The sequence below is a fragment of the Arachis stenosperma genome, chromosome 10, assembly GCF_014773155.1.
Source record: "Arachis stenosperma cultivar V10309 chromosome 10, arast.V10309.gnm1.PFL2, whole genome shotgun sequence".
In the NCBI taxonomy this organism is placed as follows: Eukaryota; Viridiplantae; Streptophyta; class Magnoliopsida; order Fabales; family Fabaceae; genus Arachis; species Arachis stenosperma.
Genome location: NC_080386.1, coordinates 113,902,714 through 113,919,867, shown reverse-complemented (window position 1 = coordinate 113,919,867; position 17,154 = coordinate 113,902,714). Strand labels below are relative to the sequence as shown.

At 35.5% G+C, this 17,154-nt stretch overlaps 1 protein-coding gene across 1 annotated transcript; it reads left to right on the top strand.

The window, feature by feature from the left end:
• Window positions 1-5,655: 5,655 nt before the first annotated feature.
• LOC130958042 (cytokinin dehydrogenase 7) lies at window positions 5,656-9,083 on the top strand. The gene is made up of 4 exons (XM_057884929.1): window positions 5,656-6,515; window positions 6,653-6,931; window positions 7,573-7,835; window positions 8,720-9,083. Exons 1-4 carry the CDS (start codon window positions 5,826-5,828, stop codon window positions 9,051-9,053), a joined length of 1,566 nt encoding a protein of 521 aa, XP_057740912.1. The 5' UTR covers window positions 5,656-5,825; the 3' UTR covers window positions 9,054-9,083.
• The last annotated feature ends 8,071 nt before the right edge of the window (window positions 9,084-17,154 follow it).

Sequence of the window (17,154 nt, the reverse complement as noted above, 5' to 3'; positions counted from 1 at the left end):
CAAAAGATTCAAAGATCTAAAGATGATCTAAGATCCCTCGATGAAAATACAATAGTAAAAGGTCCTATATGTAGAGAACTAGTAGCCTAGGGTTTACAGAGATGAGTAAATGACATAAAAATCCACTTCCGGGCCCACTTGGTGTGTGCTTGGGCTGAGCATTGAAGCTTTCATGTGTAGAGACTTTTCTTGGAGTTAAACGCCAGCTTTTGTGCCAGTTTGGGCGTTTAACTCCCATTCTTGTGCCAGTTCCGGCGTTTAACGCCGGGCATTCTTGAGCTGATTTGGAACGCCAGTTTGGGCCATCAAATCTCGGGCAAAGTATGAACTATTATACATTGCTGAAAAGCCCAGGATGTCTACTTTTCAACGCCGTTGAGAGCGCGCCAATTGGGCTTCTGTAGCTCCAGAAAATCCACTTCGAGTGCAGGGAGGTCAGAATCCAACAGCATCTGCAGTCCTTTTCAGTCTCTGAATCAGATTTTTGCTCAGGTCCCTCAATTTCAGCCAAAAAATACCTGAAATCACAGAAAAACACACAAACTCATAGTAAAGTCCAGAAAAGTGAATTTTAACTAAAAACTAATAAAAATATAATAAAAACTAACTAAAACATGCTAAAAACATACTAAAAACAATGCCAAAAAGCGTATAAATTATCCGCTCATCAATCATCAAGAACAAACAGCAACAATTAGCAAAAATATTAAACACGACACTGAATAATTAAATAAAAAATACATCTGAACAAAAAAATTTAAAAAAAATCCCACTTTACCAAACTACAAAAATATGCCCAAAAAAATTGAAACCAAATATTTAGAACCAAAATTATGACAAAAAACAAATTCAGAAAGAAAATCCTAAGGAAGTAACAACCAGAAACACCAAAAATTTAGAAAACTTAAAATAACCAGAGGCTTTCATATGTTCTGAAATTCAACAAAAGAGGGAGAAGGTGAAACTTCAAAATGCGATGGAGATGGCTGAACAACGGTTGAAGTGCAGCTGAACAACGGTTGAAGCGCAGCTGAACATCGGCAAAACAGAGACTGAACAGAGACTCGAACATGTGATAGAATAGAGGCTGAGCACAACGAAACGGTAGTGGAAGCACGATGAAACAGCAATGGAAGCATAGCAAAACAAAGGCAGAAGAACAATGAACAGGGGCCAAATTTAGGGAGAGACATGCTCTGAGAGTTTGAGAGTGACATGAGTTAGAAGACTTTGGGTATTGGTTTGAAGCTGGCACAGAGAGTAGGGACAGAGAGGAGAAGCTGTTGCCATGCTAATGAACTGTCAGCAATGGCAATGCGAGGAGTAGAGTCACGACGGCGCGTTGAGGCGAGAAGCAACGACGAGAAGAGGGAGGAAGCTTCATCTGCTGCACAGTGAGAAAAGGAAATGAGTGTGTGTGTGTGTGTGTCGGAGAGAGAGAGAGAGAGAGAGATAGAGAGAGAGAGAGAGTGTGGTGGCGGTTCCTTCCTTGTTCGACGTCGTTCTCTCCTCCTTCTTTTCTTCTTCTCCTTGATCCCTCTCTGATCTCTTTTGTACTATGTTCTTTCTTTTCTTTCTCTTTATGCTTGATGCTTGAGTGGGTAAGTGAGGATAAGGTATATATATTTAATTTGAAAATTAGGATTAGGATTAAAAAAAATAAGAAGTATAGCATAAAAGATTTTAATAAAATTATAGAGTAAAGTAGTAATTTAAAATTAAACGTATTATAATCAAATTATTTTAAAAATATATAAAATATTTATTTATTATTTTATAAATTAGTATTAATTAATTATTTTAATTTAAATAAAAAATAATTTAATAATATGTTTTTAGTTTATAAAATTAACTACAAATTTTTAATTATTCAAATTAAAATATTTAATTTTTATTATTTTTCAAATTAAAATTTTACATATGTAAAATGTCTAATTATAAAAATTATATAAAAGTTCTAATTGATTTAAATTTAAATTATAAAAAATTAATTTAATTACCTATAATAATTTATAAAAAATAAAATGATGAATAAATAAAATAAATCTTGAATAATTTAGATGAATCTCTCTCTCTCTTTCTCTCTCTTTTCCCTTAAACTGCTCTTATTTTTTTCTTATTCACTTCTTCGGTCTTTGCCTTTTTTCTCTTGTTTATTTGTCTTTGTTCTTTTTATTTCGTGTGTGTTAATAAAATTAAGAGATTAGGACTAAGCTTTAGAAGAAGGGAATAGTTTAAAAAATTTAGCAAAAAATACGAAATTCAAAGTTCAGTTCATCTTATTTTTTAATCACTTAATTTTTAAATTTCAAATTATGCACAATATTTTATTATTAGAAGAATTATTCATGAACTCTTACCAATGTAAAACATGTTGAACTTTTGCAACAAGACACATTTTTATTATAAAATATATTGAACTTTTATGACAAAATTTTTCGTTATAAAACATATTAAACTTTGCGATGAAACAATTTTTTGTTACAAAATATTTGAGCATTTACAACAAAACATTTTTTTGTTACAAAAATATTTTAAACTTTTGTAACAAAACGACTTTTTCTTACAAAACATTTTAAATTTTTACAGCAAAAAGATTTTTTTTTTACAAAAATAATATATTTTATAATAAAAAAATATTTTTGTTACAAAAAATAAAAAACTTTTGTAACTAATTGTCTTATTGTTACAAAAATAAATTTATTTTGTAATAATAATTATTTTTTGTTATAAATGTTTTATTAATAAATTAAAAATTATTTTGTAATGAAAAATATAACTAATCAACTTTTTATAGACAATCAACTTGAATAACTTTTTAAAAAAATTTTTAAAAATTTATTTTAAAATTTTCAAAAATTAAAATTAGTTTCAAAAACACGCATCATCCAACCTCAATTTTTAACACGGCCTCCCCCTAATTTCTCTTTCTCGTGATGTCGCGTCCTCCATTTGCAATTCCTCTCAATCGCCCTCAAGGTCTGCCCCTCGTGCGCCGTCACGTCCTCCCCTCAACTCTTCTCTCCATGGCGCCGCGCCCCTCCTCCTCCAACCCTGGTTGCCACAACGCCGTGCCACTTCATGCAACATCTCATCCCACGATGCGCATGCCTTCCCTTGCAATTTTTTGTGCCATGACGTCTCTTTTTGTAACTTGTCGTCCTCCTATTCATTAATCAATATTCATTAAAAAAAAAAAAACACTATCACTAATAATATCTCCGATTTCATAGGCAACAACACTTCAAATTTCATTTGCATATGTGGACTCCAGAAAAGTTTAAACTTAACTTCTTTAACATAATAGTTACATAAAAATAATCATAAATCATAAATATAAATATAGGTCCTCCATGGACAACCACAACCTGATCTGTTCCCGCACAGTCGTCGCACTTAACTAAAATGATTTCATCATGTGATATATTATATTGAATTAAAGGAACGAAGATTCTTATTCCAAATTGATTAATGAAATAATCAAGTTAATGAAGCACAATGATAACAAATTATCAAACCAAAACAAACTTTTTGAATAACAACATGGATAGGTCGAGTGTTAATTTAATCGTCTGTTTAACCAAGTGATTGAAAATTAAATTTTATTTTATATATATAATAATTTATTAGCTAATACTAAATTTTTAAATGAAGTTTGGAGCCAACATATTAGTCTTTAATTTGTCAAATTATAAAATATGATTAAAAAAACCAAACAACCTTTTTGGGAAAAAAATTAGGCATCCAGCCAAATAATTAACATGGCTTTGATTGGTAATTGATTACAACATGGCACTAGGAAATCAATAATTGATTGGGTAACTGATTAGTGGGATGCTGGCATTAATTATAAATGGTATACTATGTTTTGTTTTGATCAAACTTTGGTATTTTAAAATAATTTATTAAAATTAATTTTTAAAAGTTATAATAGTTATATTTACTATTTAGTAATTTAAAATAGAAGTTATTTAAGAATTATAGTTTGTAAAATTATTTTTAATATCTAAAATATATTTAATAAACATAAATATGATAAAAAAATATTTATTTATCAATATTAAAAACATATATAGAATAAAAAATAAACTAATTTGAATTTTACTTTTTAAAATTAAAAACATATCAATACGAAATGAAGTGAGTACTTCTCCGTGAAAGACTAGTCGCTTTACCGAATGAGACCTAGCTAACACTAGCATGCAATATCACATATTCTAAAATGATTTGTTAATCACATCAAGACTAAATTTATTAAAAAAAAAATCAGGTTGATGCGTTTAAAAACTCGAAATTAGAATTGATTGAGAAGTTCATAAAATAAATTGATTGGTATGATGATATCTTACCACTTTCAGCGATATAAAAGCTCACGGGTCGGGAAAGACGATGAGGATACGTTCAACTTAACACTACATACACTCCTGGGAAGAATATAATAATATTGCAGTTCAAGAAAATTACATAAGTGGCAGACAGTTGATGTGGAAAAGGATCATAGCGTCAACAGGATACTGAACGAAATCATTACGTCATAAATCATAATATTTCAATTCATGGTGGAGAAATTTTCAAAATAGGTGTAATGTGTGCTGCATTTATTTTTTACTATAGTATAGTCCATTAATTTCCATATATATCAAACTGTGGGCTGATTATCCTCTTCATCGTTAATTAGTTGCACACTACTTGCCATCATAGGTGAAGATTCGTGGAATATATTTATAAGTATTTGTACCACATAAATATAAACAAATAAAAATAAGATTTATTTATCTGGTATCATATATAAGAGTTCATGTTAATTTTATAAATTAAAAAATTATTAAAAATTTAAATTTTAATGTATTTGTTAGAAATAAGAGACTAAACTGAAAAAGAAATTTGTGTATTATTAAGTGCATTCGAAAATTGTTTAAAATGATACAATATAAAAAGATATTTATATGTGGTAAAAAAATTATAATAACAAAAATGTAATATTTTATAATAAATATTTAAATATATTAAATAATTCTAATAAATACTAATTAATCTTAATATATTCTCACAGTATTTATTTTATATTTGTTAAATAAAAAATTATCTAAAAGTTTTTATTAATTATAAATTTATTATATGCTCTTAAAAGACTATATTATAAATTAAAAATATAATATGTGGATTATATTATTTGCGTAAGTATTTAATTCTTTTTTTAAAAAATATATCATATTATTGTATTTATTAAAATATTTTATAATTTATTAAAGAATAAAAATATTTTTTTATAAAATTAAAGAAAAAATATTTTTATCTTTTTTTAATAAATTGTAAAGATATTTTAATAAATACAATGATATAATAAATAAAAAAACTAAATATTTATATAAATAATATAATCTACTTATCTTATTTTTATTTGTCTATATTTTTATCGTACTGATATGTATAAATTTATCATTATATTAAAGTAAATATTTTTAAATTTTTATGAAAATATAAAATTAAATTATTATTTTATTTTTATATATTTATTAAAATAAAAATTTAGAAGTTTTGACTAGTAAGAATTTTAACCTATAAACTGTGTGTGATTTATTAGATGCTCCACTGTAGTGTTGGTGTAAAAAAAGAGTAGTAGCGGTTTGCAGCATTATTCTTTAGCTTTTATCCTTCAAGAAAGAAAATTCCAAATGAATACAAAGGAAGTCACTATTTAAGGCCAAACCTTCTCTCAGCACACAAAACAACACATACAAGCAAAGCCTTCAATTTCAAAGGGCAAGAACCATTCCTTCACCGGTCACCGGAGCAACCGGTAACACACATACAACTAACTCAACATGATAGCTTGCGCGGAGCACTTCCTGCCGGGAAATGACGCCGAACCGAAGCCCGACGACGACGTCGTTTCCAGCCTCTCCAAAACGCTTGGCGTTCAAGCCATCACCACCGATGACTTGGGAATAGCAAGCAAGGACTTCGGCGGCTTGAAATTCGTGAAGCCTTTGGCACTCGTAAGGCCCTACACCACAGACGACGTTGCTCGGGTGGTGAGAGCGGCGGGGAGGTCTCCGACTCTGACGGTGGCGGCACGAGGGAACGGCCACTCCATCAATGGTCAGGCCATGGCGGAGCATGGTCTCGTCCTCGACATGCGCTCCATGAACGAACTTGTCCAGCTCGTGAGGATTAACGGCGCACCATACGTCGACGTTTCGGGAGGGGCATTATGGGAAGACGTCCTGAAACGCTGCGTTTCGGAGTTCGGTTTGGCCCCGCGCTCCTGGACGGATTACCTCAGCTTAACGGTTGGCGGAACGCTGTCATATGCAGGCGTGAGCGGCCAAGCGTTCCGTTACGGCCCGCAGACTTCGAACGTAACGGAATTGGAGGTGGTTACGGGGAAAGGAGAAACCATAGTATGCTCAAAAACGCAAAGTCCAGAGCTTTTCTTTGCAGTTCTTGGGGGTCTAGGTCAGTTCGGTATCATCACTAGGGCCAGGATTGTACTTCAGGAAGCTCCACATACGGTATGTGAATAATATTGTATTTTTTTTATGTTTATTTATTGACATATTTTTAATTAGCTCCCGAATTTTCGGTGGTGGGACGCATGAGCGTGCGACACGTAGATAGAAGGTGATTATGTTTTGGTTTGTTTTGTTAGGTGAGATGGATAAGGGTAGTTTACAGTGAATTTGAGGAGTTCAGTAGCGATGCAGAGTGGCTGGTGAGAAGAGAAGAAGGTGAATCGTGTTTCGACTACGTGGAAGGGTTCGTTTTTGTGAACAGTGACGACCCCTCTAACGGGTGGCCCAATTTGCCATTGGACCCTCAACAAGTGTTCGACCCCATTCATATTCCTCCCTCTGCCGGTCCTGTTCTCTATTGCTTGGAGCTCGCTCTTCACTATCGTCACTCAGACAACCCTTCCCGTGTTGATGCGGTATGTATGTATCTAACCTTACTCCCATTATATCCTAAGGGGCCAATCATGACTCTGTTTTGACCTCGGTGGTTGCTAACTGGGTCCCTCTTAATTAAAACTCTTAACCGTAGACGGGTGGGTCCCTGGTAAAACAGGTGAATATACGACGGATATAGTAGAGTTGGAACTACTAGAGTGATGAATGGAGGACGGCTTATTATTATTCTCGTCCAAACTTAATGGCGCACATATAGCCCACCGTGTCATGTGTGCTTATTCTATAAAATACAAAAATTGTTAAGAAATGCTATCTAGTCTAGTGTAATAATAAGAAATTATTTGAGAATTTTGTGTCTCCATTTGAAATGGGTGCTGAAAACTGACAATACAGTAATGATGTATCTTCCGTTGGATTTTCTGACGCTTTCGTGAAATAAAAAGGCCCATGCCTTAGCAAAAATGACCCAAACGGGACTGTACTTTGCACTTATCGTGATGGCACTGTGGTAATTTCGGTGCTGATCATTGAGATCTCGCTGACGTTACGGTCCCCACAGTTGCCAGAAATGGCCAAAACGCCATCATTTTCTGGAATCTGTAAAGCATGAAGCCATGAACCGTGTGTGTGATGGCGTAAATGCCCTCCTATTATCATATAGGTTGTTGATGGATTGCTTGGACGGCTACGATTCATCAAGGGTCTCAAGTTCCAGGTGGACATGGGATACACGGAGTTCTTGCTACGTGTAAAGCGTGACGAGGAGCATGCGAAAATCAACGGCGTTTGGGATGCGCCACACCCTTGGCTCAACCTGTTCGTTTCAAAGTCCAATATCTCCGAGTTCGATAGCGAGGTGTTCAAGAAGATCCTCAAGGACGGTGTCCATGGCCCCATCTTAGTTTACCCTCTCTTGAGAAACAAGTAAGTATATACATATATGGTCAAACTCGTAATAAAGAACTTTATGTGTATATGGTGTGGACTGGTTCACTTGTATAATTATTTTTATCTGAAATTTAAAATTAAAAATTATTAAATAATAATTTAATTAAATATATTAAATTATTTAATTATTTTAATTAATAACGGTGATCACAAATATTAATAAACCACATGATGGTAGTTAAAATTTAGAGCGTGAGTCGAATACATGAGACTGTTTGAGGGAGTTAAACATAATAATAGTATAAAAATATTATTTGTATATTAAAATTAATTAATAATATATTTATATATAAATATATGTGTAATTTAATTTATTTTTTATGTATAATCATAAGATGTTTTATTCTTTTATTAATAAGGTGTTTTAATTTGGTCATATATTCTGGAAATGGATCCTCTACATTTTTTTTGTCACTGGAGAGAATAAAGTGTAATCTCCCACCTTTAATTCTATAAGTGGGACTAGAAATAAATGAGAGAGAGAATGCAATGAAGGGTGAGATCTTCCACTGAATACCATCCAGTTTTTTTTCCACTGGAGAGGATCCACTCCCATATATTCTCAAGTGGTAAAAGCTAAGGGACATTTGTTTTTGTTTTGTTTGTATAATGTATGTGGGCCGTAGAAAAAAGATTTAATTCCTGAGCTATACGCTGGGTCTTGTATTGGAATTCAATTTCGTTCTTATTATAACAACAAAGGTCCCCACCCACCTCGTGCCCAATGTTTCTGCATGCCAGCCAGCCAGCCAGGGTGTGCTACTTGCATACAGTCACGCGCATTCAATTTTGACCCATATAGATGTTAATTAATGACATGGTTAATTATTAATTAGTGATTAATTTTTTATGATGATCAGGTGGGATAGTAGACAATCGGTGGTGGTGCCAGAGAGTGACATATTCTACATAGTAGCATTGCTGAGGTTTAGTCCAGCACCACCAAAGGGACCATCGCCTCAACTCTTGGTGGAACAGAACCGTCAGATTCTTCAGCTTTGCTTAGCCAAAGCCTTTGATTTCAAGCTATACTTCCCTCACTACCACTCACGACAAGATTGGATCAACCACTTTGGTAATCATCAATGGTCCAGATTCGTTGAAAGAAAGACCGCTTTTGATCCCATGGCTATCCTTGCTCCTGGACAGAAAATTTTCTCCAGAGTTCCTCAACCTTATTCTCTCACACAATAACAATAATAATAATAATAATATTTTCTTCTTCTTCTTCTTCTTATCACTACTATTTCTTACCCTTATCCTTGCTTTTGTTTTGATGTCCCTGTCAATTGCAAATTTGCAATGCCCCCTAGGCCTTACCGATCCAAAAAATAAAAAATTATATAATGATGCAGCCATACATTTTCTAGGTCGAAATTTTTGTTAACTTTTTCTTTTCTTTTTGACGCAGTCTATTAATGATTTGATGGTCAGATTTATGTGTTATCTACTATGACCAAAATCATATATACAGCAGTAGTAGTTCAATGTACTATAATGTTGATGATCGATGCAATGTGGGTGACACGTAAATATTTCATCAGATTAATTTGTTGGCGTCATTTTCATCCTATCAAGAAAACTGGTGCCGCTATAATAATGCGTTGTCAAGGCAGTCATTTTCACTTTGTGTATTTGGAATTCAATCCTTCAGAAGTTACATGCTATATATAATCATCTTCAAATTTGGACCACCCACTACCATATATATGTGTCTTATTTGAGACACTCTTAACTGGCGTTGATGTTTCAGTTTAAGTAGTGCCTTTCTCCAAACACCATGCTCCATCAAATTATATATTTTTCAAAATCGAAGAACTAATATTCGAACACGAATGATGAAATAATTATGTGATTGCATTGTTAAAAGTTAATGGAAAGAAATTAAAGAAGTAAAGTAGATACCCTCTTTGATTGTATGATTTCTTATACTTTCTTTTGTATAACTTCTTTTTCTTCCCTGCCCCATATATAATCTTTTTACCATTTACATACTCTGGCTAATGCAGAAAAAGTTGTGCAAATAAATACTTGCAAGAGGACCATCTAACGTAGCTTTAGGATGCCATAATAAGGGTGTGTTTGGAACCTTGGAAGGGAAGAAGCACCTTTAGATTTTTTGAAGGCTTTAACTTTTGGTTTAGCAAATTTTTTTTGGATGGACGTAGAAGTGATTTTGCTACCAAAACTACGTTTACAAGAAGCAAGTATTTTTAACTTTTGTGTTTTCTTAACGGACTTTTAGCCATAAATATTAACCATTTATTTATCTTTTACCAACTTTATCCTTTACGTATGTTATTATATTATTTATAAAATTCTTATTATTTCTATTTATATGAGCTCTTTTTTTTATTATTTATTATTTGTATTTTTTTTCAACTGTTTGTTTAATATTATACATTAAATTTTTATAATTGTGATTTTTGTGTATTATATTTGTTATTATCTTTTTATAATATGATTTATTGATTCTATTAGGTAAAGAAAATTAAACAAAAAATTAACTGTAAATAATAATAGTAAAAAATTATAGCATACTAAAAAAATACTAAAAATATACTATAAAAAAATTATCAAGAACTTTTAGATTTGTTTCAATCACTACAAAGTAAATATTTAACTCTTTTTTATTATTTTTAGAACTCTCTTTTATAATTGTAATTCTCGTGTACTATGTTTTAGTATAATTTTTTATAATATAGATTATAATTCATTAAAAAAATAAATTAAATAAAAAATTAATTATAGATAATAATAAAATCATAAACGTTAGATTCCAAATTAATATTAAGAACTAGAATAAGAGTACGATGTAAAAAAAAAAATACTAAAATAACATTCTTACGTAAATACTTAAAAAATATAACATATTTGATTAAATATTCTTGATGGTTTCAGTGGCAAAGAGAAGGGGGTTGAATCTTAGCTCCCTTTTTTTGATTGCACTTTTTGGTCTTTGAGGAGACTTTTCTGTTTTTGTCTCGTCCCTAGCTACGAGACTTTTTGTTTTTGTCTCGTCACTTGGCACGAGATATTTTTTATTTTAGGTCCTATATAGTAGAGACAGAAATGGAGTAGTAAAGAGAAAAGATTACACCCAGATATATCCTAGTTCAGCTGCTAAGTGCAATGCAGCCTACATCCAGTCTCCATCACAACAATGATGTAATTTCACTATAATCATCCATATTACAAACTGTAAAGTGCTAACCCAACTTACAAGGAGATTCCCATAGAATCATGAAACACAACATAGATGAACAAAGGAACTCTAAGGACATCTATGGCTTTTTCTTTTAATTTTGCACTCTCTGCCTTTTTCCGGTCTATGGCTTTTTCATACAAACTTCACTGTTTGCCTTTTTTTCCATGAGACTCAAGACATGACAAAATTAAACAGAAAAATACAAAACAGAATACATTGAAGGAGAAGAAAATCTGTAAGTTTAGGTAGCTATGAGACTTCTGTGCCTTGCACTCTCACTTTCTTCCCTTGAATCAAACCGTGACTGTTCACCCATTTTATAGAGAAGAGAAGCCTTCACAGTTTGAAACAAAACCAAGCTTAACTTCTTTTCCTTCAAAACAGATCCGGTTTGGCCACACAGAGGGAAGAGGTAACTCATGCAAAATCCAACATGCAAATACCTCTAGTTCTTCCTTGGTCATCACTCTTCATCAATCCAAGCGCTCCATCCTTGGCTTGTTCTCCAAGATGGATTTCTGGCCCTTGATGCTTCATGATGATGATGGCTTCATCTGCTCCAATCTCTGCCTCTTCCATCACTTCACCACTCTAGCTACTTCCTGTGGTGGTTGAGTAGAATCAGAGACAAGCCATGCCTCCAAAGATCTCCTACTTGCTGGCCGAATCTCCTTCTTTCTTTTTGGGTATGAAGGACTCGAGATTACCTCACCAAATCTTACCACTTTTGGTGATAATCTCAGCCACAGCATACTTTTATTTTGTTATGCTTTCTTGCCATCATTAGTTCGATGGTCTTGATGCATGCAGCTTCTTCTTTCTTTTGGTAGCTGAACATAGCTTCCATTGTTTCCTGGGTAATAACCGAAGAAGAGAAGCAAATAGAGAGAGAAGAGAGAAATTTGAAAAGCATTGAATTAGGAAAGAGAATGAGATTACATGAAATGATTCTTTCCTTGCTGAGTAGCGTGTAGCCATAAGTGCTACAATCAAATCAAGTGTCTTGTTTTCTCTCTCATAGTTCCCATGCAATAAATGACAATGTAATGAATTTTTGAATCCATCACATGGTGAAATACTTGGATCCGTTGGAAGCAATTTTGCTTTTCTTCTTCCATTTGTTTCGGATCATGCATGAGGAATTAAAATTGGGCTTAGTTGTTACAATCATTTAATTATGGCCCAATAGTAACATTTGCTTTCCTGATGAAATTTTGGATCATGCATAGAGCAAATAGGAAAGCATTTTCAACTTGGACTTGTAACCATAATGGATTAAATTGGCCCAAGTAACATAAAAATCAATTCAGCCATATTCATCATATATTATCAAAACCAAAGGCTGAATGTAATTGGGCTTGCACCAGAAATTTGTTTTTCGGCCCAATATTAAAACCTGCAACAAAATTATTAATCAATATGTTAAGTGAGAATCAAATTAATAAATTTGTATTTAATTATTTTAATAATGTTTAGTCATCATAAATATTAATTTAGAGTTTTCCAAACTCATCACCAAAAAGGTACTCCGGGCGGGATTCTATTGGCCAACTCTACAAAAGGAGGCTACAGAATTTGTGAGGACATGCCCACCATGCCAGAAGCATGCCAACTTTCACATTGCCCCACCAGAAAAGCTCATTAGCGTGATCTCACCCTGGCCATTTGCGAAATAGGGACTCGACATTCTCGGACCCTTCCCACAGGGATCGGGACAAGTAAAACTCCTCATAGTATGAGTAGACTATTTCACAAAATGGATCGAGGCAAAACCCCTAGCCAACGCCACTGCTCAAAGAAGTCGAAAATTCCTATATAGGAACATTATTACGAGGTTCGGAGTACCATACTCCATCACCACGGACAACGGTACCCAATTTGCAGATGCAGGCTTCAGAAAACTGGTGGCCGACTTGAACATAAAACACCAGTTCACCTCCGTTGAACACCCCCAAGCCAACGGACAAGCCGAAGCAGCCAACAAAGTCATATTGGCCGGACTAAAACGGAGGCTACAAGAAGCAAAGGGAGCTTGGGCCGAGGAACTCCCACAAGTCCTATGGGCATATCGAACAACCCCCCATTCTACTACAAACGAATCACCATTCCGACTAACATACGGAGCGGAGGCAATGATTCCAATAGAAATTGAGGAAGGATCTCCCCGAGTAGTCCACTACAATGAATGAGCAAACTCCCAACTTCAGAGAGAAGAGCTCGTCTTGTTACCCGAAATCCAAGAAAGAACTCGGATCAGGGAAGAAGCTCTAAAGCGCCGAATGGCTTCCAGATATAATCAAAAGGTAGTGCCGAGAAGTTTCACAGAGAATGATCTCATCCTAATCCGAAATGATATTGGAACAACTCGACCCGGAGAAGGGAAGCTGGCAGCAAACTGGAAAGGACCCTATCGAGTCATAGAAGTACTTGGGAAGGGCTACTACAGACTGTACGAGCTTGATGGACGAGAGTTTCCCCGATCGTAGCACGCCTGCAACCTACGAAGGTACTACAGTTAGAAAAGGTAAAGGGTCTCACTAAATGGATGCGCTCTTTTTCCTGAAAAAGGTTTTTTAATGAGGCATCAGGTCGAGACCCAGACCAGAAAATTCCCACATGTATATATTTTCATTTTCCTTTAAATAAAATATATTTTAAATATTCTACAAAGATTTCAAGACGCATTAATCTGAAGCATTCATCATCCGATTATAAAGCAACAGATCGGCAGAAAGTGAAAAACAAATTCACTGCACGATCACGATAAAGACAAACGTCCGATAAAGGTGAAAACGCGATTCACCCAAAGGACGATTTAGAGGTGACAGCCACTTTCTACAAATCGGCAAAGATGAATACAGAATAATGTAAGAAGTTATCGGAAGTGATCTAAAAAAGAACCTGACGAGGTCTTACGGATCGCTAAAATAATAACTTTAAGGACTAGTCGAACGTTAAGAAATCGAACCAAGTCAACCCAAGTTATAAGTAAACCCCGGAAAGAGGTCTGGTCAACCCTATTAAAGAGGATTACTTTAACTTAGAAGGGCCTGACATAATAAAGTCTGCCCAAAACGAAAAGTTATACAAGTAGTCCCTGAAAGAGATCTGACAAAGATCCAAGAAAGAGGACTACGAAAAATAACTTAAAGGAGACCGACATAACCAAGTCAGACTCCTATCACTAAAAAAGTTATACAAGTAGTCCCTGAAAGAGATCTGACAAAGATCCAAGAAAGAGGACTACGAAAAATAACTTAAAGGAGACCGACATAACCAAATCAGACTCCTGCCACTAAAAAGTTATCAAAGTAATCCCTGGAAGAGACCTGACAAAGGTCCAAAAATGAGGATTACAGAAATAACTTAAAGGGGACCAGCGTAAAAGAACCACCAAGAAATAAGTTGGACCCATAAGTCACAAACCTCAAAGGATCCAAGCTACAAACAATAAAACAAAGCAATCCGAAGAGGACGAGATACAAGATTTCAAACATCAGTAGAAAACTGAAAAGATACCATGTCAAAAAACTACCTCTGTTACTCCGCAAAAGTTATAAGGCCCGGAAGGCCACCAAAACCTACCGTGAAGGGAAAGCGAGCTACCTTTTATTTTTCAAAATAAAAAGTTGCTAAACAAGCAACTAGGAAATGTCAATAAAAAGTTTTAAAAAGCCCACATGCCGGGCCAACTATACATCCAGAAAGAGATCAGCAAACATCAGGAGCCTTCTTGGCAGCGTCAGGACAAGGGGAAGGAGGACGAGTCTGAAGGGGCACGGCATCTACGGTTCCGTCATCCCGGTTCAGAATCTGGCAATCCGGATCAGATGTAACGGGAGGAACAGAGGAGGTCGACACCTTAAGAGAAGGCACTGGGGGAGGATCAGCCTCATCATCATCCTTGTCATCAGGGACAATCTTACCATCCCTCACGACATTGTCCAGATTGATGAGGGTCAAGTCGGCATCAGGAGCAACAACCCGGAACTGCTCCATCAGGTTCTCGGAGGCAGCAGTTACGCTACCCACAAGGTGACCCTGAAGCTCACCATAATTAACCCGAGCAGTTTCCAAATCCTCCCGAAGATGCATCAATTCCCTATAAGCCGAGATATAACTATCCTTATGTTTCAATGCCATGTCCTCGGCCAGCTTCAAAGATGCAGCCAAGGCAATAGAACTGGCCTTCTCACCCTCCAACTCCTTCTCCACCTTTGCCAACTTCACCTCCAACTCCTCCTTCAGACCCTTGATCCGATCAAATTCTGACTTGGCCTCTTCCATGAAGGACTTTGTGGCATGAATCGGAATCCCCTAAATTGTCTGGAATATAGCCGCACCCATATGAGCCATCTTCACACTACTTTTGGTGATAAAATCCAGATGCTGAAGAAGAGAAACGTCGTCCATGGAAAGCCCACCATAGGGGGCAATTTGCTGGTCAACAAATTCGATAGCATCAAAATCTGGGGCATCTAGGTTGAAGGGCTCGGATATTTTTTGTTTCTTATTAGGAGGGGCACCAGGAGCTGCAGTAGAAGATTGTGGAGGATCGACTAGACGAACCCGAGGAATAGGAATTGCTTTCCTCGGCCCGGGAGAGCTAGGTACAGGAGGTTTAACTGGAGCCTGGGAAGATCCCTCTCCGGCCGCTTTGGTCGAAATGTTTAAAGCAGCAGTCGCCTTCTTCGCCTTCTTGAAGGCCTTCATAGAGTCATTATTCCTCGACATCTCTACAAACACAAAAATAGCCACGACAAAGAGTTACAAAAGAAAGAGGAAATAAGTATAGAAATAAGTCAGACAAATAGATAAACGAATACCCAAAGCAGTCCGAACCAAGGACGGATTAGTCAGAAATCTTTTTGTATCAAGATGAGGTGGTTTCCCCCAGAGATCCTCAAGAACAACTTCAAAAGCACGTTCGACATCATCAAGCATCTCCCAAGTATAGCGAGATACTCTTACATCCTTCTGCCACTCTAGAGGGAAAGAGGGCTCGTCATTTTCATCAAGAAAAAAGGGGCGGGCCCCCTCAACAGCTCGAACTTTAAAGAAATAATTCTTGAAGTCTTTAAAGGACTCATCATACATCGCAAACACTTTATGGCCCTGGGCGGACCGGAAAGAAACCCAAGAAGCTTTCTTTTTTGAAGAACCGCCAGGCTTGGCAGAAACAAACAAGTAAAGAAACAGAGTATGGGAAGGTGTTACATCTAGTTCATGGTAGAGAAGTTGAAAAATTTTAATAAAACCCCAAGAATTGTGGTGAAGCTGGGATGGAGCAATATTACACGACCACAACAGGTCGGTTTCAAAAGCAGTAAAAGGAAAAGTAACATTCAATTGACTGAAAAAGTATTCATAGGCATAGAAGAAAGGACGCTCCCTCTCGATAGAAGTCGGAAAGCAAACCCTCTCATCAGAATCAGGAGCAACAAGCTCGTAATCCCCCTCGCGAGCATTGTTCCCACAAATCCTATGACGCTTCCTCATCTCTGTGCAAAATTCAGCATCCACAATGGAAACACACAACAAAACAAGGGAGTCCAGCCAATCGGACATCCCCTCGGGAACTCTGGAAGACATCTCTACAATGTTATTGCGAGAAGACATGAGGCCAACTAAATCCTACAAGTAAGAAAAAAAGATAGGGGTTACTACAAACATCTCGGATAGGGAGAAAACAACTCGGTCAATACTTCTCAGACGATGAAACCACGAAAAGGAAAATCCCAAGACTCAAACCAAAGTCCTGGGGCATCCTTTGGAGGCAGCAATAAAGCAAGGTTTCCAGAAATACTCTACAGATCACATCCCAAGCATTTCTCAAAAAAGAAATCAAAACAACAAAGCGTTTTTCATCAAAGAAAAACACAGCAAATCATTTCAAAGCCTACCAAACAAAAACATTCCCAAAGCAACAAAGCACGGGACCATTAAAGATGCATCCTTTTTTCAAAAGATCAGCAATCTCCAAAAAAGGTAAGAAACGGATGCAGATTTTCTAACCAGTATCAAAAGCAACCAGAAAGCAACAGTAAAACCCCAGAAAACCTCAACAGAAAATTCCAAGAAAAACCG